General features: G+C 53.3%; 1 protein-coding gene across 1 annotated transcript in view; it reads left to right on the top strand.

Moving 5' to 3' along the window:
• The window catches only part of DNAH1 (dynein axonemal heavy chain 1), a gene marked incomplete at both ends in the record, with an annotated part of 67417 nt that overhangs the window by 26853 nt on the left and 18127 nt on the right, over positions 1-22437 (top strand). The window contains 26 exons of the mRNA XM_084246740.1: positions 892-1056; positions 1542-1663; positions 1797-1902; positions 2791-2970; positions 3646-3786; positions 4356-4519; positions 4907-5020; positions 5733-5921; positions 6196-6301; positions 6927-7040; positions 7467-7616; positions 9094-9180; positions 9290-9476; positions 11807-11898; positions 12074-12228; positions 14318-14495; positions 15141-15335; positions 15411-15530; positions 15758-15916; positions 16091-16198; positions 17129-17269; positions 17414-17574; positions 17979-18136; positions 18716-18889; positions 19259-19297; positions 21225-21403. Coding sequence (XP_084102866.1) covers positions 892-1056; positions 1542-1663; positions 1797-1902; positions 2791-2970; positions 3646-3786; positions 4356-4519; positions 4907-5020; positions 5733-5921; positions 6196-6301; positions 6927-7040; positions 7467-7616; positions 9094-9180; positions 9290-9476; positions 11807-11898; positions 12074-12228; positions 14318-14495; positions 15141-15335; positions 15411-15530; positions 15758-15916; positions 16091-16198; positions 17129-17269; positions 17414-17574; positions 17979-18136; positions 18716-18889; positions 19259-19297; positions 21225-21403 — 3684 coding nt within the window. The remainder of the gene's footprint in view (positions 1-891; positions 1057-1541; positions 1664-1796; positions 1903-2790; positions 2971-3645; positions 3787-4355; positions 4520-4906; positions 5021-5732; positions 5922-6195; positions 6302-6926; positions 7041-7466; positions 7617-9093; positions 9181-9289; positions 9477-11806; positions 11899-12073; positions 12229-14317; positions 14496-15140; positions 15336-15410; positions 15531-15757; positions 15917-16090; positions 16199-17128; positions 17270-17413; positions 17575-17978; positions 18137-18715; positions 18890-19258; positions 19298-21224; positions 21404-22437) is intronic.

The following is a 22437-nucleotide window of genomic DNA, read 5'->3' as shown; positions in this document are numbered from 1 at the left end:
GATCAGCATTGCCCCTGATTTTGCTCCTTTGCTCATGCTGTTCCCTCCAACTGAGGTTTCATCCCCAATTCCCATTTCCTCCAAGCCTCAGCATTAAGCAGCAGACTCTGATTCTCCGTTACCCACCTTCAGGGTGTTCCCATGGAGGCCCTTAGTTGGTGCCTCTCACAGAGCCTATCATCCCCTCCAGGCGCTTGTCAGTTCAGCGGCAGAACTAGCTGTTTAGTGGATGTGGTTCCTCAAGGGCAGGCACCCCATCCTGTCCCCCTCTGTTCTTCCTGGTACCCATGTGGGCCTGGCACAGGCCTGGCACAGAGCCGTTCTCATGAGGAAGAGAATGAGTGAATGTATAAATGAATGAATGAATGAGCTTGGTTGATATGAAAAACCAAGATAAATCCTGAAAGGGAAATATGGAGGTGGAAGGGAAAGTGGCTTGCTTTGAAGATGTCTCATACTTGGGCTAATGTTTCAGAGAGTATTTTAGGGATTTTAAGCCCTAGTCCCAGTAAACCTCAGAATCCTGGAGTGACAGACCCAAAAGTTCTCCTAGAAAAGGAGACTTAGTTTGACCTTCCAAGGACTTTCTCCTGTGATTTTGGAGTTTGCAGGTTTGGGTGTGGTTTTATTATAGAGATGAGTGGATCCCCAGGCTCTGATGAGGCTCGAGCATCCTGTGGGGAACTTGGGGGTTCTCTAGAGAGAGGTCATCCATGTAGCTCTTTGTTTCCTCAAGTACTATGGGCTGACAGTTCCATCTAGAAATTTCCCCATGGACACTGACTGGTGCTCAGGGCTCTTGCCCAGCACTCTGGCTGGGGTGAAATATCTCCATCATGGGAGAGAGATTTCAACTTGAATTCCAGCCCTGACAGTCCATGCCTTGACCAGGAAGTCCTGGAGGAGTGGCTGAACTGTCAGCGGTCCTGGCTCTACCTGGAGCCCATCTTCAGCTCTGAGGACATCAATAGGCAGCTGCCCGTGGAGAGCAAGCGCTACCAGACAATGGAGCGCATCTGGAGGAAGATCATGAAGAATGTCTATGAGAACCGGGAGGCAAGCTCACACAGGATGGGAGGGGGCATCTGGGACCACTGAGGGCCCTGATCATGTTGGGCGTTCCTGATCGCTTTCTTCCCAAACAAGACCGGAGGGAGGGCAAGTCCATGATTTTGGTCTTGGCCTGTGTCCCCCTGAGTGGACTCCTCAGTTTTAAGCCATGTTTCTTAGAGACTTAACAGCTGATGGTTTACTTCTTGGACATTTACAGTGTTCATTAACATTTTAGAAGCCCTGATAAGTCCTGCAGCAAATAAAATTGCTGGGTTTTGCTTAACCCTAATTTTTTTGACCAAAGACTTTTTTCTGTGGAATTGACAGGGTAATAGATGCCACCTCAGGTTTAGGGTCATTTTCCTGCCCCTCTTCCATTCCAGGCCCCACTGAGGGCTCTGATTGGTGGGGATGCTCTCTGAGCACACCCTGTCACCTTATAGCTGGACCGTGCTCACTTCTGATTCTCCCTGGCCCTGGCCATGCAGGTGATCAATGTGTGCTCTGACCAGAGGCTGCTGGACAGCCTGCGGGACTGCAACAAGCTGTTGGACATGGTACACAAGGGCCTCAGCGAGTACTTGGAGACCAAGCGGAGCTTCTTCCCCAGGTGGGCACCACTGGTCCATATCCACTCTGTCACTGCCTGCCCATGATGCTGGGATCTAGCGATGTCAGTGGTACTGGGGCAGCTGGCACCTAGGAGCTACCTGATCCATTCCCTCACCCCTGTTCCCTGGCAGATTCTACTTCCTGTCTGATGATGAACTACTTGAGATCTTGTCCCAGACAAAGGATCCCACAGCTGTGCAACCCCACCTTCGCAAGTGCTTCGAGAACATGGCCCGGGTGGGTAACTGGTCTTGGGGCTCAGGGTCAGGAGAACTGGGGCAACAAGGGGAACATCTCTTCTTTTACTCCAAGTCCTTCCAGCAGGAAATGAGGTGGCAAGTGGGATTCTTGGTCCTTGAAAATACAGTTGGGGGCCTCCCCGGTGGCACAGTGGTTGAGCGCTGGGTTGCAAAGCTGCCCACGGCCTCTGCGGCGCCGGTTCGATGCCCGGCTGCTCCCCGGCCACCGGAGGAGGGTCCCACATGGTGTGCAGACCTCTTCTGCCGCCCGCTGCTCCCCTCAGCAGTGTACTTCTGTCCTTCTACCTGCTCTGCTCCCCGCTCTGGCTCTGGTGAATTCTCTCACCCTCCCGCGCTTCTGACTACCCAGTGCATGTATAAACAAAAAACAAATAAATAAATAAATAAAACATGCCGCTAGAAAATTAAAAAAAAAAAAAAGATTATGAAAATACAGTTGGGGCCAGTGGGAGGAACTGTAGAACCCCCTCAACCATTCTAGGGAATCCCTGTCCTCCCAATGTACTGAGGTGCTAGCTGGGTTGAGAAACCATAAACTCAGGGGCTGCTGACATTCTTTATCCTCATCTCCAAGGGTGGCTACACAGGCCTGCACAGGAAGGGGACATGCAGGGCCGGGTGGGCTTAGTTGCTCTCTCCAAGTGGACTGGCCATAGATGGAGATATATAGACCCATCCTGCCCACATGCAATCAGAGAAGGCCCAGATAAGAGGATACTGGGTGGGGTAGCTCCCGACCCTCCACCCAGGCTAACACTGTTTTGAAGATGGAGAGCACAAATGGCATCAGCTCTGGGGCAATAGTGGACAAGGCCTCTGGCAAACCTGGCATAACCCCCCACTCTCACTCTCATCCTGCCCACAGCTGCGGTTCCAGGACGACCTGGAGATCACACATATGTACTCGGCAGAGGGTGAGGAAGTGCAGCTGTCGTTCTCCATCTACCCGTCCAACAATGTTGAGGACTGGCTGCTGGAGGTGGAACGCAGCATGAAGACCAGTGTGCGGGACATCATCGAGAGAGCCATCAAGGCCTACCCCACCGTGAGTTATGCCTCCCATTCCAGGATAGTCTTTGAACCTGGTCGTGGCCTTCCTCAGTCAGTGCCTCTCCTCTATCACAGTAGCTGGGTTCCTGCCTGCCTCAACCTCAGGCTACAGCCTTGATTGCTGCTGTTCAGTAAGCCAGGGGACCTTAGGGATAAGGGGGTCCTTGGGGCCCGCTCAGGGAAGAAAATGAAAACACTATCTGAAAAGTGAGATTTATTCCTAATAATAATCAATTGCTGCTATCATGTTGCAAGCATTCACTGTGGGTGGGGCTCTGGCTGGGACTTCACCCACATCACCTGTCTCAGCCCTGTGATCAGCACTGGCTTGGAATTAATGAAGTCTTATCTTACAATCAGCTCAGGAACATTTTTTTTTTTTTTTTGCCTAAAGGCATGTGATTCACAGGCGACAGAGTCAGGATTTGAACCCAGGACTGTGTGTCCTAAATTCTGGACTCCTACCCCTCTGCTTCAAGGTCTTCTCTGCTGAGGGAGTGGTGACCCTGACTATCTCCAGAGATCCAGAGCTTAACAGCTTCTCTGATTTTGAGGGGGAATTAACAATTTGAGCCTAGAATTTGAAAGGTCAAAACATTTAAGGGGAAAAAAGGGTATAGACTTGGGCTGGCAGGTGCCTAGATCAGTCCTGCCCATGTTATCTCCCCAGATGCCCAGGCCCCAGTGGGTTCTGAGCTGGCCTGGCCAGGTGACCATTGCTGGGTGCCAGACCTACTGGACAATGGAGGTGGAAGAGGCCATAGAGGCTGGCAACCTCAGTGACCGGTTGTTCCCCCAGCTTGGCCAGCAGGTAAGTGTCAAGGGATTACTACCTGCTCCCTGCACACTCATCCTGCACTGCAGGAGAAGACCAGTTCTTTTAGGGGCTTTCCCCTCTGTTCATCCTGGAAGAAGCCTGGATTGGAGCCAGAGAGCAAAAGGCCAGATACCTCTGAAGTGGTGTTTCATGACCAGTCGCCAGTGGGAGGTACAGGGGTCCAAGGAGCACTCTGAGTGCAGGCAGGTGCCCCTCCTCATGGTCTGCCAGGGAAAGCCACCTCCCCAGGGCCCTTCTGCACTGTCCCTCGGGCTATTCTTGCTATTGCACTGGCTCCTTAACATGTTCCTGCTTAGAGCTCCTTGCTGAATTCTACCACCCGGCCCTTGAGAGGAGTCAGGTGTTACACATGTGCCTCCATTTTTACATAGTTCCCTGCCAGCCCTTCCTTGCCTGGGCACTGCACTCCTCCCATCCCAGACCATTGGAAGTCCTTAAATAGAGGGGTCTTCCTGCAGAAGCCTAACCTCTGCACAAGGGAGGGGGAACCTACCCACGGTGTAACCATGCAAATCTTTGACAGTATCCCCCAACTCCTGCAGCTCAATGACCTGGTGGCCCTGGTGCGGGGAAAGCTGTCTCACATGCAGCGGACCGTGCTATCAGCGCTAATTGTCATTGAGGTCCATGCCAAGGATGTGGTGAGCAAGCTCATTCAGGAGAATGTGGTCAATGTGAATGATTTCGAGTGGATCTCACAGTTGAGGTGAGCATAGATGATGTTTAAGGGGAAGAGAGTACAGGGTCAGGTTGGCAGCTGTTTGGGTTAGTGCTACCTGTGTTATTTCCCCAGATAACCAGGACCTGAGGGTTCTGAACTGTCCTGACCAAGTGACCATCAACAGGTGCCAGACCTACTCAGGGGTCTTCAGTTGGCCTTGCCACCCCCAGGGTCAGAGCAGCTGTGCAGGGGTCACAAGAAAGTATAGTTAATCACTAGTACGATGGTCCTGGCCCTTAAGGCCCTTGGGACAAGCTGGGCAGGGGTACTTTGATATCCTCATTCCCCCAAAGAACTGCCTCCCTGCGATCATGTACCTGCCCATGGACCAGTGTCCTCATGGCTTGGGGACACATCTCCCTGCAATGACAGGTACTACTGGACAAATAACAACCTGTATATCCGGGCTGTGAATGCTGAGTTCATCTATGGCTACGAGTACCTGGGCAACAGTGGGAGGCTGGTGATCACACCCCTCACTGACAGGTGAGCTCCCCTTGAGCCCTCCCATTCTGGGGCCCACCTTCCAGCTCTGACTGGTCCAGGGGCCTGGGCACCGAAAGGTATAACCAGTCCATGATGAGCCAGTCCATCACTGCAGTGCAGGCTCTGGATTAAAAACCAGCTCTGTCTGTCAAGGGATGTTTGGGCCTCAGTTTCTTTGGCAGACTCCTCAGGGTAATTGTGAGAGTTTCATGAAATGATACATAAGGCCCTTAGCATGTGTATGTGCTCAGTAAGTATCTAATAGGTGTGAGCTTTGTTATTTTAATAATCAAATCCTCCTTTCAGTGTGCCAGAGAAATAATGGATGAATCTCTTAACAAAATGAACATGTCCAAGTCCTTTTCTCTTGCTGTCTGTGTTTTAACAGAAGCTGGGTTTCTAAGTTGATTTTGAGTAAAGGAAATAAAGTGTATCCACATGTTGGCCATCCTAACTCATCTCTGAGGGCCTCAGGACCCTCTAGAGGCTCTCTAGAGGGCCTCAGATAGGGTGGGAGAAGTACTAGGCTGGTGACCAAAGGCTCCAGTCATGACCCAGGCAGCCAGGGCTGGGCATATCTGGGGCCCTGAGGGGAGGGGGGAGTGAGAGCTGACCATCAATTGGGTCCAAGAGTGGGAGGGTCTGTCTACCTGTGTCTGTGGGAATCTGAGGAAGTTGTGTGGTCTGTGCCCATCTCCTCTTACTCCTGCAGGTGCTATTTGACCCTGACTGGGGCCCTGCACCTCAAGTTTGGTGGTGCCCCAGCTGGCCCAGCTGGCACTGGGAAAACTGAGACCACCAAAGACTTGGGCAAGGCCTTGGCTATCCAGACTGTTGTGTTCAACTGTTCCGACCAGCTTGATTTTATGGCCATGGGCAAGTTCTTCAAGGGCCTGGCCAGGTGAGGCTGGGCATGCAGATTGCACAGGGCAGAAAGGCTGAGCTCTCCTGAGGGCACTGCCTAGGAGAAACCTCACAGGATGGTGGAAGGGACAGAATGGAATAACAGAAGTCAGAGGCAAGGCCCCTGGTGAGCGCCGCGGTGGGCGGGTGGATGGTGGGATTGCAGCTGAGCTGACATATTGCCACAGAGATTCCCCCTTAGCAGACTCAGAGGCTCAGAGGTGCCGAGTGGGCTCTGAACTCATAACCTCCCATAATTTCTCCTTACTTAGTGCCGGGGCCTGGGCCTGCTTTGACGAGTTCAATCGCATTGATATTGAGGTGCTGTCTGTAGTGGCACAGCAGATCACCACCATCCAGAAGGCTCAGCAACAGCGGGTGAGCCTCTAAGGGCACCACTCCCTCCAGATCTCCCCATGTCACCAGCTCATCCCTCCAACTCTGCCACCACACCCATGCCTCACCCACCCGTGACTCATCTCCTCCTTTCCCCCCTTGCAGAGTTGACCCTGGGGGGCTTTTTTTAGCCAGCAGGGGGCCCCGTATCCCTGCCCTGCTCTGTAGATAGCTCCAAGTCTAAGCTTAGGTGGATGAAGAACGGGTCCCTCACCCTTATGGAAAGTCCCAGACAATGTCCTTCCTCTAGCCTTGTTCATAGTGGCCAGAGATCTTCTCCTGGGGACAAGAGCTGGGAAGCTGGCAGCTCCCACCCCATGTAGTGTGGTCCTGAGCCCTAGTCAGAGCTGAACTTATCAAAGTTGAGGGAGAATCCTTGTCAGGAATTGGATGTGGAAGGAATGAGAAGCAGATGACTAAAGAATTCAGGGAGCTGGGACCTGAGCTGCTGAGACCAGAGGTCATAGACCAATTCCTCAGAGAGGATCCAACCCATATTCAGGGTCTAGTCTTGACTGAGCACCTGTAGCCAGGACAGGGGCATCAACAGGGAGCAAGTGAGCTCATCTAGAGGAGGGGACAGGTGAGTAAGCGCCCTCCCCCATAGGTGGAACGCTTCATGTTCGAGGGTGTGGAGATCCCCCTCATGCCATCCTGTGCAGTGTTCATCACCATGAACCCGGGATACGCTGGCCGCACCGAGCTGCCTGACAACCTGAAGGTGAGTTCAAGCTTGGGAGGCTGCTCAGGGCACAAGGAGGCCCTGGTGCTCTGGCCTGGGTTCAGAGATGCTACGGCACCTGTGCATGGACATGGCTGCTAGACAGCAGGGCTGTGGTTCCCCATGGCAACCTCCTCCCAGGGGTCCAGCCTCTGCCATGGAAAGGAGGTCCAAGACTTATCCTCAGGACTTAGAGAAGACAGGGGGCAAGTTTAGGTGAGCACAAAGATCTGGCTCCTAGTGGGTAGAGTGGTCCATTCATGAGCAATGTAGCTTCCTCAGCTATGGCACTCAGTGCAGAGCGGAATCTATCAGTGGGGAGAAAGGGCCATGAAGCTGCCTCCTGAGGCCCGGACAGTCCTGAGACCGTGGTGTTCTGGAAGGATGGAGTCTACCTGTCCTTCACACTGTACCTCGTGCCCCCAGGCGCTCTTCAGGCCCGTGGCCATGATGGTTCCCGATTATGCCATGATTGCTGAGATCTCCCTCTACTCCTTTGGCTTCAGTGATGCCAGTGTGCTGGCCAAGAAGATCACAACCACCTTCAAGCTGTCTTCTGAGCAGCTCAGCTCCCAGGTAAGGCACTGCCCTATGGGGTCCCAAGAACTAAAAGTCACCACCTGCCCCCAGCCACCAGAGCAGTTCCAAATTCCTCTTCTGTGGAGCACCTGCCAAGGGCCAGTCTCTGTGCTACATGTTTTATACTCTTTTAACAATGCCATGAGATAGAATTATATCCCCATTTCTCAGCTGAGGACACTGAGGTTCCAAGCAGCTAAGAGCCTGGCTAGGTTCATGCAATGCACAGGGAGCTGGAGTGGGAGCCGGGAACAGCTGCTGACCTGGCTAGCTCAGGTGCAAGGGATGGTCGATCCTAAGGACACCACAAGCCATACACTCAAGGCTTCAGAGCAAGTGTACCTGGGCCTTGTGGGACCAGAGCAAGATAGCTACCTCCCATCCACCATGGGCCTTTTGCTCAGTGTGCTGAGCCCAGGTACAGGGGCAGACACAGCCGGGCCAGGCACCAGCACTGATGCTGAGCTTTTCTGTTGGTTTCGTCCTCAGGAAGACTCCCTCTTGTGAGGGCAGAGAACAGCCCAGCTCTGTGCTTACATGCTACCAGCTTGTTTTCTCTTTCCTAATAGCTCCAGGAAAGTCTCTGGTGTGACCCTAGTGGGTCCTCTCTGAGTAACTTGCTCATGCATTAACACAAATCACCATGGCCTGGGGGAAATAGTTCTGCCTATGCCTAGGTTGAGCCTACCAAACCCATGGCTGGAGGAGATGCTATCTGTTTCTAGGAAAAACAGCAACTGACCACCAGTGTACCCTGGGTGCCAACACACACACACATACACACACACACACACACACACCCTTCTTTCTAACCATCCATATTCAAAACCACTCCCATACACGCATTAGAGCAACTGTCCCACATGGTTCTAGAAATATGCTCAACCCTTGTCAAGTGGCAGTGGCCCAGAGCCTTCATTCAGTTCCAAGTCCAAGATTGTGGGAAACATGCTGGCCTGTGGTCAGATCCATCGGTAGCTCTCATGGTCAGCACTATTTCCAATGTACCCACCTATGAAATGGCAAGAATAGGAAACAGGCAAGAGCAGGAAAAGCCATGGCTGGTCTGGAGGGGTGTTAGGCGAGAATGTTAGAAGGAAGCTCGAAGGCCATCAACCCCATTGTCCATTCACTTTTTGAACAAAACTCCAGTGGCTCCCACCCTCGGTGTGTGGTGGGGCTGCAGGGACTTAGCAGTGACTGAGGCAGAGCTCTTGCTCTGAGGGGTCAAGAGTTAAGCAGGGGATGGACACAGTAACTGACCCAGTCAAGGGAGATGGTGAAGTGGAGGATGCCAGGGGAGCCCAAAGGAGAGCCGAGGTGCAGGCTGGGGGTTGTGGGAGGTTGCAAACAATGTGCAGGGGAAGTGACATTTCTTGCGAGCTGGGCAGTGAGGCATAGCCAGCTACCAGGTGGAAGGCAGAGTGTTCCGCACAGAAGCCCCACCCACCCCCCCCCTGTCTGGGGGTGACAGGACCACTATGACTTCGGCATGAGGGCTGTGAAGACTGTGATCTCAGCGGCCGGGAACCTCAAGCGAGAAAACCCCAGCATGAACGAGGTGAGTTCCAAGCAGACAGGTGACCGGAAATGGGGCTGTAGGGGTCTGGAGTCACCAGAGGGGCATCTGGCCTGGATCACCCTGAAGGCTCTGCTGGCCTTTGATGCAGGAGCTGATCTGCCTTCGGGCCATCCGCGATGTGAACGTGCCAAAGTTCCTGCAGGAGGACCTCAAGCTCTTCTCTGGGATTGTGTCCGACCTGTTCCCTACCATCAGAGAGGAGGACACTGACTATGGCATCCTGGACAAGGCCATTCGCAAAGCCTGTGAGAAGAATAACCTCAAGGATGTGGATGGTGAGCTCCTGGCTACTGCCAGTGGGTATCTAAGGAGGTGCTAGCTCTGGCACCCTGGGGTCCAGGGCAGCGGGAGGGAAACAGAACCGCTCTGCCTCAGGGTCCCTTACATCTGGCCAAGTATGCTGTGGGTTGGGGCTCTTTGCCAAGCAGGCCACAGAGCAGGGAGGGCGCCCCTAGCCCTGTGTCCACTAGAACCCTTCAGGGGATGGGTGTCTAGGAAAACTCTTTTTCTCTTTGTCTTACACCCACATCTCTAATACCACACGTGTGGGTTTTTTCCCTGCACTGACCAATTCTTCAGTTCCAGCTGGGTGGCCCACAATTCAATTCTGATACTAATTTGAGTTAGCACAGACCTCATAGGATAAGGGCTCAGTCCCCATACAACTGCCCCCAGTACAGATGCTGTCCCCAAATTACCCACAACTTCTGTCTGACTTGGCTATCAATCAGAGGTCCCTATGAGCACCCCTCAGGTATGATCAGTCACTACAACAACTTACAGAACTTGGGGGGCACTTACATACCTATACTGGTTTGCTATATGATGAACAGCCTGATGAAGGGATCCATAGGGTGAAGTCTGTCCCTGTGGAGTTGGGGTGCATCACCCTCCCAGTATATGGATGTGTTCACCTATCTAGACACTCTTCCAAACCCCGTACTTTGGGAATCTTTATTGTGGCTGCATCATGGGCATGACTGATGATTAACTCCACTTCCAGCCCAGTCTCGACAATGGAGGGTGGGTCTGGAAGTTCCTAATCTTGCCTTGGGCTTTCTGCTAACCAGCCCTCACCGGGGAACACAGCATCAGGAGACATTGTCTCATTTTCACTCAGGGAATTACAAAGGTCTTAGGAGCTCTGTGTTAAGAAGTAGGGCCAAAGACTAAATATTAGAAAAGAAAATCCCCCTAGCACCTTGTTTAGGAACTGAGGGCAGAGACCGACACATATTTCTTATTTCACAATGGGGAAGTGACCTTGCTATTTAGATCTGTCCTTTTGCTGAGCCCCTCCTGCCCCATGAGGCGCAATCACAGCACTTGGGTGCCTCTTGGCCTTGCTCCTCCCTGACAGTCTCTCCTTTGCCTGGTCCTCACTGGCTTAGGGCAGAAATGGAACTTGATGCTACCATCAGAGAGATATGGTGAGCGGCAACCCAAATACTCCCTCCACCTCACCTCACCCCAGCCAGCACTCCCCTTGTTTGCAGCTGGGGCTCTAGCCACACCCATGTGCAGTGTCTTGCTCCGAGCTGTGGACTTGCTCATACTCCTTGTGGCGCGCCTGGCCTGGTGTCCTCCTAAGGAGCATCTGGGCCCCCAGCCAACTGGCATGTTACAAAGGCCTCCACGCAGCTGGAAGGCTGTGGGGACATCACCTCTGATTCCCTCTGACTCCAGTCCTATTCCGTGACAGAAGGCAGGTGGTCTCAGCCTTGCCCCACCTGGCCCCGCGACTTGAGTTCTCATCCTGTGGGCCTTTGGCTCTGCTGCCCTTTACTCTTCTCCTGTGGGTAATTTGGGGACCTCATCCCAGCTGGTCTTTTGGGTGGGGTAGAGGATGCTCCTCCAGAAACACTGCACCCGCCACCCAGCCATGTAGAGCCTCCTCTGGGGCCTGATGTGCTCTGGTTCCAAGGGCTCTCAACCCCCTATTCCCTCGCTTGTTCTGCATTCACACATGGCTCTAATACCGCCTTGGAACGAAGCCTCAAGCTCTTCTTTCCCTCACAACCTCGAGGCAGCTTTGCCATTATTAAATAATTGAAACTTGTCTCTCCAGCAAGGTCTCCCAGACATATGATGCCATAGCCCTCCCCACCACACAACCTCCTCCCCACTCATTCCCTACCTGGGTGGGTCTGACCTTCAACCCGTAGCTGGCAGCTATCCCTACAGTTCCTGACTGACCCTCAGATTTTGTCCCTGGGTTTGCCTCATACTGACCAGCACTTACTCAGAGGATGGTGCTCTCAGCAGGCTGGGCAGTAGTTTTGGGGCTGAAGTGTGTAATGCCTGACAGTGAGTGGGCCTAAGCTAGCTAACCATCCAGCCCATGGACGTTAGGAAATAATACAGTAGAATAATGGCTGGACTTTAGCAGAGCTCTTGCTCTGTGCCAGGCTCTATACTTTGGGCTTCACCTGTCCCCACCAATGAGGTAGGTACTATTGCCATCTTCGTTTCACAGGTGACAAAACTGAGGCTCAGGGAGTGAGGTGACCCACCTGAGGTTACACAGCAAGCTAGTGGTGGGGCCAGGACCCAAGCCCATGGCTCTGAGCTCTGGGCTCCCCTGTGTTGCCCTCCCTTCCCCCAGGCTTCCTGACCAAGTGCATCCAGCTCTACGAGACCACAGTGGTTCGGCACGGCCTCATGCTTGTCGGGCCCACAGGATCTGGCAAGAGTAACGTAAGTGGAGCCAACCTGGGTAACCCCAGTGGGCCCCAGGATGGTGCTGCCTCATCAAGGGTCTTGGTCCTCCTTGGCCTTTGTAATCTCCTCCTGTCCCCTATGGCCTGAGCCCACCCCAGTTTTGCTCTCTGGCCAGCCAGGAGGCTCAATCTCAGGTGGCCTGTCTCCCCAGTGTTACAGAGTCCTGGCAGCTGCGATGACATCACTGAAAGGAAAACCGTCCATTAGCGGTGGTGTGTATGAGGCCGTCAACTACTATGTGCTTAACCCCAAGTCCATCACGATGGGCCAGCTGTATGGGGAGTTTGACCTGCTCACCCATGAGTGGTGAGTGAGTCCTGCAGTGACTACACACAGACCCCTGGAGGCTGTGGACTGTGGGCCTCCTTCCCTCCCCAAGCCCAGCAGCAGGTCTGAGTTCAGGCTCTGGAGCCCAAATGCCAGAGATTCTCCCACCACTGCCCTTCCTTGCTAAGTGACCATCTTCACCCACTGGGCCTTACCCCGCATCTGCAGAGTCGGGACAATAATGGCACTATTCTTTTTTTTTTTTAACGTTTAAAGTTTTAATATAAATTTGGACAAGTGTTGGAAAAACCAGTTGCACCATTCTTTTTTTTTTTTAAAGATTTATTTATGTATGCATGAAAGAGCTGGGGTACAGGATGAGATGCAGGGGTTGAGAGGATTCATCAGAGACAGAGTGGGAAACAGAACTGGCATATTGACTGAAATACACTGCTGAGGGAAGCAGCAGGCAAGTCAGGAGAGGTCTGCTGTGCCATGTGGGTTGCTCCCTGGCCGGGGATCAAACTCATGCTGCAGAGGCTGCGGATTGCTTCATAGTGCAGTGCTTAACCCCTTGCACCACCAGGGAGGCCAGTTGCACCATTCTTTTTTTAAAAAAAAGATTTATTGATTTATTTATTTATTTATACAAGCACTGGGTACAGTCAGAGCGCAGGAGGGTGAGAGAATTCACCAGAGCCAGAGCGGGGAACAGAACAGGCAGAAGGACCGAAGTACACTGCTGAGGGGAGCAGCGGGCAGCAGGAGAGGTCTGTGCGCCATGCGGGACCCTCCTCCAGTGGCCGGGGAGCAGCCGGGGATCAAACTGGTGCTGCAGAGGCCGCGGGCAGCTTCGCAACCCAGAGCTCAACCGCTGCGCCACCAGGGAGGCCCAGTTGCACCATTTTTTTTTTTTTTTTTTGTGATTTGTGAGGTTTTTTTTTTTTTTTTTTTAGAACTCTTGGGTTTTTTTTTTTTGTTTGTTTGTTTATTTATTTATACAAGCACTGGGTACAGTCAGAAGCGCGGGAGGGTGAGAGAATTCACCAGAGCCAGAGCGGGGAGCAGAGCAGGCAGAAGGACTGAAGTACACTGCTGAGGGGAGCAGCGGGCGCAGCAGGAGAGGTCTGCGTGCCATGCAGGACCCTCCTCCGGTGGCCGGGGAGCAGCCAGGGATCGAACCGGTGCTGCAGAGGCTGCGGGCAGCCTTGCAACCCAGCTTTCAACCGCTGCGCCACCAGGGAGGCCCCCAGTTGCACCATTCTTAAGATAAGGAGTAAATAAGCTTAATTCTTGGAAGATGCCTGGATAGGGTCGCACATGCCAAGGGCCCAGTAAAGGTTGACTGCTGTCTTTACCCCAGAGAGGCTGGGGGACCCCTTTCACGGCCTTTACCCTAGACTGAGATGTAGATTTTAGGGGACGAGCATTGAGTTGAGAGATGGGCTACTGGGTGGAGTCCCTGCAAAGGGCAGCCCTCCAGAGCGTCTTTTCTTTGGGGCTATTCTGTTTTTCCAAAGAAGTCTCTGGTCTCCTGCTGGGGTTATCTGCTTGGCCCAGTGGGGATGGGCACTGGAGGTGGAGAATCAACCATCTTTCTGAATGTGGGCCTGTACTGCTTCCCCCATTTCTGGAAAGACCGCATCCATACCTGTCCAGACTCCTATATGGGACAGCAGGGTAGCTAGGGATTAGATGTTTTCCTAGTCACCGTCTTCCCTGGTGTTTGGCGCCTATGAAGTCTGAGCCTTCCTGGATTTGGGGCTGGAAGCAAACACATCTTATACCCCCACTTTCTCTGCTAAGTCAGAGTCCTTCCACTTTCCAGCACTATGTGGACCTCCATTTCTGCTGTTCCCATTTTCTCATTTCAGGGATCACCTTTTATCTTAATTTAATATAACTTTAGTGGGGAATTGATAGGGAGAGAATGTAAGAACCTGTATTTATTATACCATGTTATACCAGGGAGTCCCATTTTCCTCATTATGATTTTTAAATGAATGAAGATATTGAAGAAAAAATAAACAAGCAGAGCAGTGCCAGCCTGTGGCCAGGTTTCCCTGGGAGCCCACTGGGCTTGCTGCCCTGCCTTCACCTACAAACCTCTCCTCCCTGGTGATTTCAGGACAGATGGAATTTTCTCTTCTCTTATCCGGGCGGGGGCCATTGCCCCAGACACCAACAAGAGATGGTACATGTTTGATGGGCCAGTGGACGCCATCTGGATTGAGAACATGAACACGGTGCTGGATGACAACAAGAAGCTGTGCCTCAGCTCTGGGGAGATCATCAAGCTCACAGAGGTGCGGCCACCCGCTGAGGTCAGGACAACCACCCCTCCACAGTCCATGAGGCAGACGCTGCCGTGTGCCTCCCAGGTGCACCTTCAGTCTGGGCCAGGTGTCCCATGCCCAGAGTCTGGGGAATGGGGGTACAGACCCCTTGTGTGCTGGACTAGGCTCCCACATCTGGGAGAGATGTCCATGGCATGTGCCTGGTACATGAGGGACAATTCTCAGAGGAGGTGTGCAGGTGTAAGAGCAGTTCACAGTGTCTATACTGACCCCATCTCTTGCATCCTTATGAGGACCTGGAGGTCACTGCGAACCTGTGTTCGCATGCAGGTGTGGGGAGCCGAGCAGAGCACACAGCTCCCATCAGATTTTCCCAGGGCTCCAGGGCACCAAAATGCTTCATCCCCAGCTGGCAACAGAGCTCCCAGAACCCTCCTGACTTTGACTCTTCCTCAGGGAGCCAGGGAGGGCTACATTACCAGAGGGGGCCAAGGGATCCCTGCATCCCACCCCAGTACTGCTTCTGGCCCACCGCCTGCCCCCTGGCCCACCCACAGCTGCAGGATAGGCCACCCCTTCCCGGGGCCCTGCAGCCCTCTTCCTGGCCCTGGGGGTGATTGGCTAGCCCACTCATGCAGTGTGTCTTGGCACCAGGCAATGACCATGATGTTCGAGGTACAAGACTTGGCAGTTGCTTCACCAGCCACAGTATCCCGCTGTGGCATGGTATATCTGGAGCCTAGCATCCTGGGGCTCATGCCCTTTGTGGAGTGCTGGCTGAAGACCCTCCCTGCCTTTCTCAAACCCTATGAGGAAACGTTCATGGGCCTCTTTGTCAGCTTCCTGGAGGTAAGCCACATTGTGCCCAGTTCATGTGGGGCAACAGGGCATTGTGACCAGCCACCACAAGAGCCATTCCTGCAGGAATCCATCACTTTCATCCGGTCCTCAGTGAAGGAGGTGATCGCATCAACCAACAGCAACCTGACCATGAGCCTCCTGAAGCTGCTAGACTGCTTCTTCACCCCCTTTCTGCCTAAAGAGGTACAGTTCTGAGCAATGGGCTGGGTGCCAACTCCCCAGAGACCCTGGCATCCTTGCCTGGACCACTGAGGGCCCTGAATCCCTGAGTCATGGGGCCAGCCCACCCAGTCTGCTGCAGACACAAAACTTGTGTAAGAGGCCAGGAGATGCCTTTGTCCTCCAACCCCCTTCCTCAGGCCACTCAGCACTGATCATGCCTTAGACTCATGCTGCTCCTCTGTCCTCAGGGTCTCAAGAAAGTATCCCCTGAAAAGCTAAGTCGCATCCCAGAGCTGATCGAACCCTGGTTCATCTTCTCCCTGATCTGGAGTGTGGGTGCCACAGGGGACAGTAACAGTCGCCACAGCTTCAGCCACTGGCTCAGGCTCAAGATGCAAATGGAGAATGTGAGCAAGCCCTCCTCCTCCCAAACTCCTGTCCCCAGAGGGGCTCTTAGGTCTAGAATGAGTGTGATGGAGGGTGGATATTCTGGGATGGCCCCTGTGTGCCCAAGGCCAAGGGAAATGTAGCCTCAAAAGCTACCGGGCCTCACTGCCTGGTTTTCTCCGGGTCCCCTGCAGCTGACTTTGTGCTTCCCAGAGGAGGGGCTGGTGTTCGATTATAAGCTGGATGATGCGGGCATCAGCAACACCAACAACGAGGAGGATGAAGATGAGGAGAACAAGGAGGTGACTGTGGACCTGCCCACAGGGGACAGGACAGGGCGCACCCACTGGGTGGTGATGGAAACTACAGAGTGGAGGTCACATTGAAGGCCACAGAACTCAGGCTGGCATTATTTATACCATCCCATAAATCTTCATAGACCCATGGGGTGGTTATTATTGTGCCCATTTCCAGACAAGGAATTGAAGCTCAGAACAGTCACTCCAGCTAGTTAGTAGCAGAGCTGGACTTGATCCGGGACTGGGAGATGTCTGACATCCCACCACACATACCACTTCCTCCATGTTGATGCTGAGCCCTGGGGTAGCCCTTTTGGTTCTATCTAAAAACCTTGTATCCCAGAGCTAGGCTCCCTAAACATGGAGGAGCAGGCCTCATTATCTCCATTCCTCCTATCATCCAGCACAAGCCTCATAAGCCTACTTTCATTCCAGAACTAGGACCCCAGCCTAGAGGAGGAGGGGGCCAGAGAGTTGTCTACAGAGATGGTCTCTGTGCAGGGTCCTGCCAGGGGACTCCCAGGACACACAGTCAGAATTGTCTCAGTGAGACATGTTGGTTTTATTGCTGTGAGCCACCCCAACCCCACCAAGAGGGTCTGTAAGCTGGGACAGGGCTGCAGGTGAAGGGATTCATGGTGCAGGTAGGGATGGTGGGGGAAACCAGGTTAAGTGGCCTCTCAGTGCTAGATGATCACAGAACCCATGATTCTGACCTCCATATGCTTGGATAGCCTGAGACTAATCAGCAAAGGCTAATTCCTAAAGTACCTCCTTCTTGCTTCAGACCTGTGACTGGCACTCCCTAGGGAGCCCCTGACTTGTGCAGTGTGGAGTAGGGAGATTCCTATTTCTGTCCAGCCCTGCAACTCTTGGCCCCCCAGTGCACCTGAGAGGGGTTCCGGGCCCATCCCAAGCCACCTGTGGTTCCAGGTTGCCTGGGTGAAGTGGATGGACTCCTCGACTCCTTTCACCATGATACCAGATACCAACTACTGCAACATCACTGTGCCCACGATGGACACTGTGCAGATGTCCTACCTGCTGGGCCTGCTACTCACCAACAACAAGCCCGTGAGTGTCCCACCACACCCTGCCTCAACCCACAGCAAGGCCCTGGTCTGGGGTGGCCGGCTTCCCACACTGACAGGGTGGCGGCTCCTCCTGTGTGTCAGGCTCTGTGCCAGCATTCTTTCCGGGTGATGCCCACTCTCCCAGGTGCTGTGCGTTGGGCCAACAGGCACGGGGAAGACCCTCACCATCTCTGATAAGCTCCTTAAGAACCTGCCATTAAAATACGTCAGCCACTTCCTCACCTTCTCAGCCCATACTTCGGCAAACCAAACCCAGGATCTCATCGACAGCAAGCTGGACAAGAGGCAGGCGTCCCTCCTTCCTTCGTAGACCCTGATGTCCCTCCAGAATGGATGAAACAGCTGCTATTCACCTCCCCACCAAATTAGGCTCCTGGGTTTGCCAGACACCTCTAGTGTGTGTGGCGGGAAGGGGGGGTGAGGAGGGGATGAGAGAGTGCTTCTGTGCTGCTCACCTGGACTGGACACTTGGGCAGGGCCTTCTATCTGTCTACCTGGGAGAGTAAGACTCACCTTGAGAGATACTAGACGCAGGGCAGCCAGGTGTGAAGTCTCAGGATTGTTCAAGGGATTCAGCGATTCAGAGACAGTTGATGTCAGTGAGCACTTCCCAAAGGTAGAGGTGGCAACCCCTGGATTCCCAGAGGACCCAGTGTCTGTGCTCACAGCCCCCCACCCCCAACCCGCAGGCGGAAGGGTGTGTTCGGGCCACCCCTGGGGCTCAACTTCATCTTCTTCATCGATGACCTCAACATGCCAGCCTTGGAGACCTATGGCGCCCAGCCGCCAATTGAGCTGTTGCGCCAGTGGATGGACCACCAAGGCTGGTATGACCGCAAGATCATTGGTGCGTTCTGGGCAGCCTGGGCCAGTGGGGCGTGGGGTGGGTGGGCAGGGCAGGGCAGCGCAGGGAGTCTCATCTTTAAGTTTCTTTTTTTTTTTTAATTTATTTATACAAGAACTGGGGTACAGTCAGAGGCGTGGGAGGGTGAAAGAATTCATCAGAGACAGATTGGGGAGCAGAACAGGCAGACAGACCAAAGACACTGCTGAGAGGAGCAGTGGGTGAGGCAGGAGAGGTCTGCGGCGCCATGTGGATTTCTCCCTGGCCAGCCAGGAATAGAACCTGCGCTTCAGAGGCTGCAGACAGCTTCACAGCACTGCGCTCAACCCACTGCACCACCATGGAGGCCCTCATCTTTACGTTTCAATAGGCCCAAGGCCCATGGGTCTTTCAGAGAGTTCACAGAGATGTTTTCTTTTAAAATCAATATATTTTTCTTCATACTAATACTGTTACATATTATAATTTTTATTTCTTTTTTTATGGAGGAGGAGGCCCATGGAGTCAAAAGTGCCTAGGGCCTGCTAAATCATAAAACAGCCCTGGGGAGGGCCCCTTCCTGATTTTGTGCCCCCATTCCAGGAGCCTTCAAGAACCTGGTAGACATCAACTTTATCTGTGCCCTGGGCCCCCCGGGTGGAGGCAGGAATCCCATCACCCCGAGATTGACACGCCACTTCAACTACCTGTCCTTTACTGAGTTGGACGAGACCAGCAAGAAACGCATCTTCTCTACCATCCTGGGCAGTTGGATGGGTGAGCATTGGGCAGGAGTGGTGGAGGAGGCTGTGGTCAAGGCAGAGCTATACTTAGTACAGCTGGGCAGCTGCTAGAAAGGGCAAAATGGCTGAACCAATGACCTTAGCCCTGGCTTCACCCTTCACTCAGCTATGTTACCTTTGACAGATTCATGAACCTCTCTGAGCCTTGGTTTCTCCATTTTTAAAATGGGGTGATGTTATTAGTGCCCATACAACCAGCTTGGAGGTGGGGGTCATATCACTCTGAGGAAGGAGGGTGGTTGGGGTGTTTTGGGAGCTGTCTAGCTGGGCACAGCCACCTGAGGGGCCTTTAGCAAGGGGCCCACCTAACTCTGAGCCCTGTGTCTCTCCCTCAACCCTCTAGATGGACTCCTTGGAGAAAAAAGTTACCGGGAGCCTGTGAGTAAGTGCAGGCCTGGGTAGGGCCTGGGAGGGCCTAGATGGGTGAGGGGGAGCTGGTTCCCGGGTGGGTTCCAGTTGGGTGTGGCTGAGGTTGGGTACCAGGAGCCATACTGAGCCATCTTCAGATACTTTTGAGGACACTGGGCCTTTGCTAATGCAAGGCTTAGTGTGATATGATCGTCTTCGGAGGCTTGTCCCCTCATTCTTATAGCCAGTCAGTCCTTTAGAGCCTAGTTTCACTGCCTGCCCACAGTAGAAACAAAGTAAATGCGAGTCGAATAAATGGATAAAGGAATCCAAGAAACTTCTCCCTGTGTCAAGAACCAGAGGTTGCAGAGAGAGCAACCCAAGGAGCACACACAAGCCTGAGCAGGGGTCAGCATCCTTCATGTGGCACTCTGATGCAGCGTGATCTGTTGGTCATTGCAGCAGGGTGACTGGCCACTTCACATCTCTGTCCCCACCTCGCATCCCAGTCTTCTCCCTCCCCTCAGCTGAGATGCCATCAGAAGGCAGTGCTCTCTGTAAGCCCCCATAGCCACTGTTCCACTGTACTAGGCCTCACTGGGCTGTCTTTGCTCTGGTCGGTGGTGTGAGCTTCCCTGCTCCTGGGTGAGGGCAAGCCCCGCTTCTAGACCTGCTGTCTGCCTGAAGAGGTGGCCCCAATCGCAGTGCCAGTATTCTCCTCTCCACTCTCATACATGGTTCTCATCTGTCAGGAGGTTCTGCTGGGTCTCCCTGCAGAACCCAGCTGAATCCCAGTAAAAACCCACCACCCCAGCTACCATCCTGTCACCACTCACCTGGCCATTGCTGCAGCTTCTCTTTGGTCCCTTGCTTTGCCTCCTCCCTGTATGTCCATCCTCCCCTTGCGGCCAGAGGGGCCCAGTCAGATGAACTCAGACCATATCATCTTCCTTAGCTCAACCGCCTCTTGCAGGCAAAAGTCTTGATAGCAGCCAGCTGAACTGTGTGCACCTCTTATCACTTCTTAGCTCACACCCCTCCTTGCTAGTCCTGAACACCCAGTGTGTCCCCCTTAGGTCTGTGCCCTTGCTGCCCCCTCTCTGGAGCACTCTTCCAGTTTTGTGCCTGCTTGCCTCGCCTTTCTCAGGTCTCTGCTGAGCCTGCCTCCAGGCGTCCTCCCCCAGCCTTTATGTCAGTTTCCCCCAACCCAGGCTCTCCCCAAACCTCTCCTGTGGCACATCTCTCCATAGTACTCCCATTGTCCCCTTACTGCACACTGTGGAGCACCTGCCTGTGTCTGTCTCCCCCTGAGAACATCCGTTTACTGAGAGTGAAGAGTGTGTCTGGTGGGGCTGTCCTCTGCATCCACAAACAGACCTCTCTTTGGGGATACTGACCCTTCTTTAATTTTCTCATTTCTGAGGGTTCCCTCTGCCCCAAGTTCTCACTTCACAGTATTTTGGTTTCCAACCAAGAATTGGTATTTTTCAAAGAACAAGCAGATTGGTTATGGTAATGGTGAAAATGCAGTCTGGAGTTGCAGCAGCTCCAAGGGGGTTGTGTGCCCCAACAGTCACAGCGGAGGGCCTCCTATAGCCTATGTAGGCCACATGCCCTTCCAGTACATGGATCAGAGTTGACCTGTTTCAGGTTTGGGACCCAGCACCATAGGACCAGGAAGTCATGGCCCCAATCAGCATCCCGTTAGTGTCCCCATATTCCATGGGTATGTCCCAGTGCCCTCTACAGCCTACATTGTTAATAGGTTGTAAGAGGGGGTGTCAGAGTGGGAGATTCCTCACCCTGTGGTGGAGGGTGGCATCTGACAGGGGCTAGAAAGTGGAGAATGGGCATATGGGAAGAACGCATAACCCTCTGCCAAAATAAGAAGCTTAGGACTGCAGAGGCTTCACAGGAAGCTTATACCTATATGACTCAGGCCCACTGTCCTGTTTCCACAGATGGAGCCCCCAACATCGCCCACTTCACAGATCCCCTCGTGGAAGCCACTATCCTGGTATACTCCACCATCACCTCCCAGCTGCTGCCCACCCCAGCCAAGTCCCACTACACCTTCAACCTGAGGGACCTCTCCAAGGTCTTCCAGGGCATGCTCATGGCCGAGCCAGCCAAGGTTGAGGTGAGGATCTGGCAGGTCACCTCTTCCCAGTGTCCCGTGGAGGAGTGCCCACACAGTTATCTCTGGCAACCAATTTCAGGCCTCCTGCCCAAATACTCCCCAGGTTTTTTTAAAAGATTTTTTTAAAGATTTATTTTTTATTTATACAATAGCTGGGGTACAGGCCAGAGGTGCAGGAGGGTAAGAGGATTCACCAGAGACAAAGAGGGGAACAGAATAGGCAGGCTGACCCAAAGCATTGCTGAGGGGAGCAGCGGGCGCTACAGGAGAGGTAGGCTGCGCCATGTGGGAACCTCCCTGGCTGGCCAGGAATCAAACCTGCACTGCAGAGGCTGCGGACAGCTTCATAGTGCTGCGCTCAACCCACTGCACCACCAGGGAGGCCCTTTAAGATTTTTTGTTATTTATGCATGCATGTAAGAACTGGGGTGTAGGCCAGAGGTGATTAGATTCACCAGAAACAGTCAGGAGCAGAACAGGCAGATCTACTGACATACACTGCTGAGGGGAGCAGCAGGAGAGACAGGAGAGGTCTACTGCGCCATGTGGATATCTCCCTGGACAGGGATCAAACTCATGCTGCAGTGCTGACAATAGCTTTATAGCACTGAGACTTTAACCCCTATGCCATCAGGGAGGCCTCTACTCCCCAGCTTTGATCGAGTCAGGTCCTCAGAGAAACTGGGGACATGGCAGGCACCAGGACCCCAGGAACTCTGTACAGCTGAGCCCCAGCTTGCAGATCAAATCCTTGCTTAGAAAATAGGGGGTATGGGAGTCACACAAAAGAGGGATCCAGCGTAAGGCAAGGAGAGAGAGGGTTCCTGATGGTAGTCAGTGTGTAAGATTTGGGGGAAAGAGTAAGTGGGCTACCTTCCAGGAATCAAAAACACCCCCATGGAAGGAATAGGAAAGATGGCAGGGAGTAGGGTGTCAGATGTGCTGGATGACAGAGATAGACTCTGTGGGTTGAGGTAGAGGGGCATAATGTCCTGCGTGTGGTGGGGAACCAGGGGGGAGGGAAGGAGGAAGAT

Source organism: Talpa europaea, assembly GCF_964194135.1.
Source record: "Talpa europaea genome assembly, chromosome: 11".
Taxonomy (NCBI): Eukaryota; Metazoa; Chordata; class Mammalia; order Eulipotyphla; family Talpidae; genus Talpa; species Talpa europaea.
The sequence above is the reverse complement of the archived record's forward strand: the minus strand, read 5'-3'. Positions and strand labels throughout refer to the sequence as shown.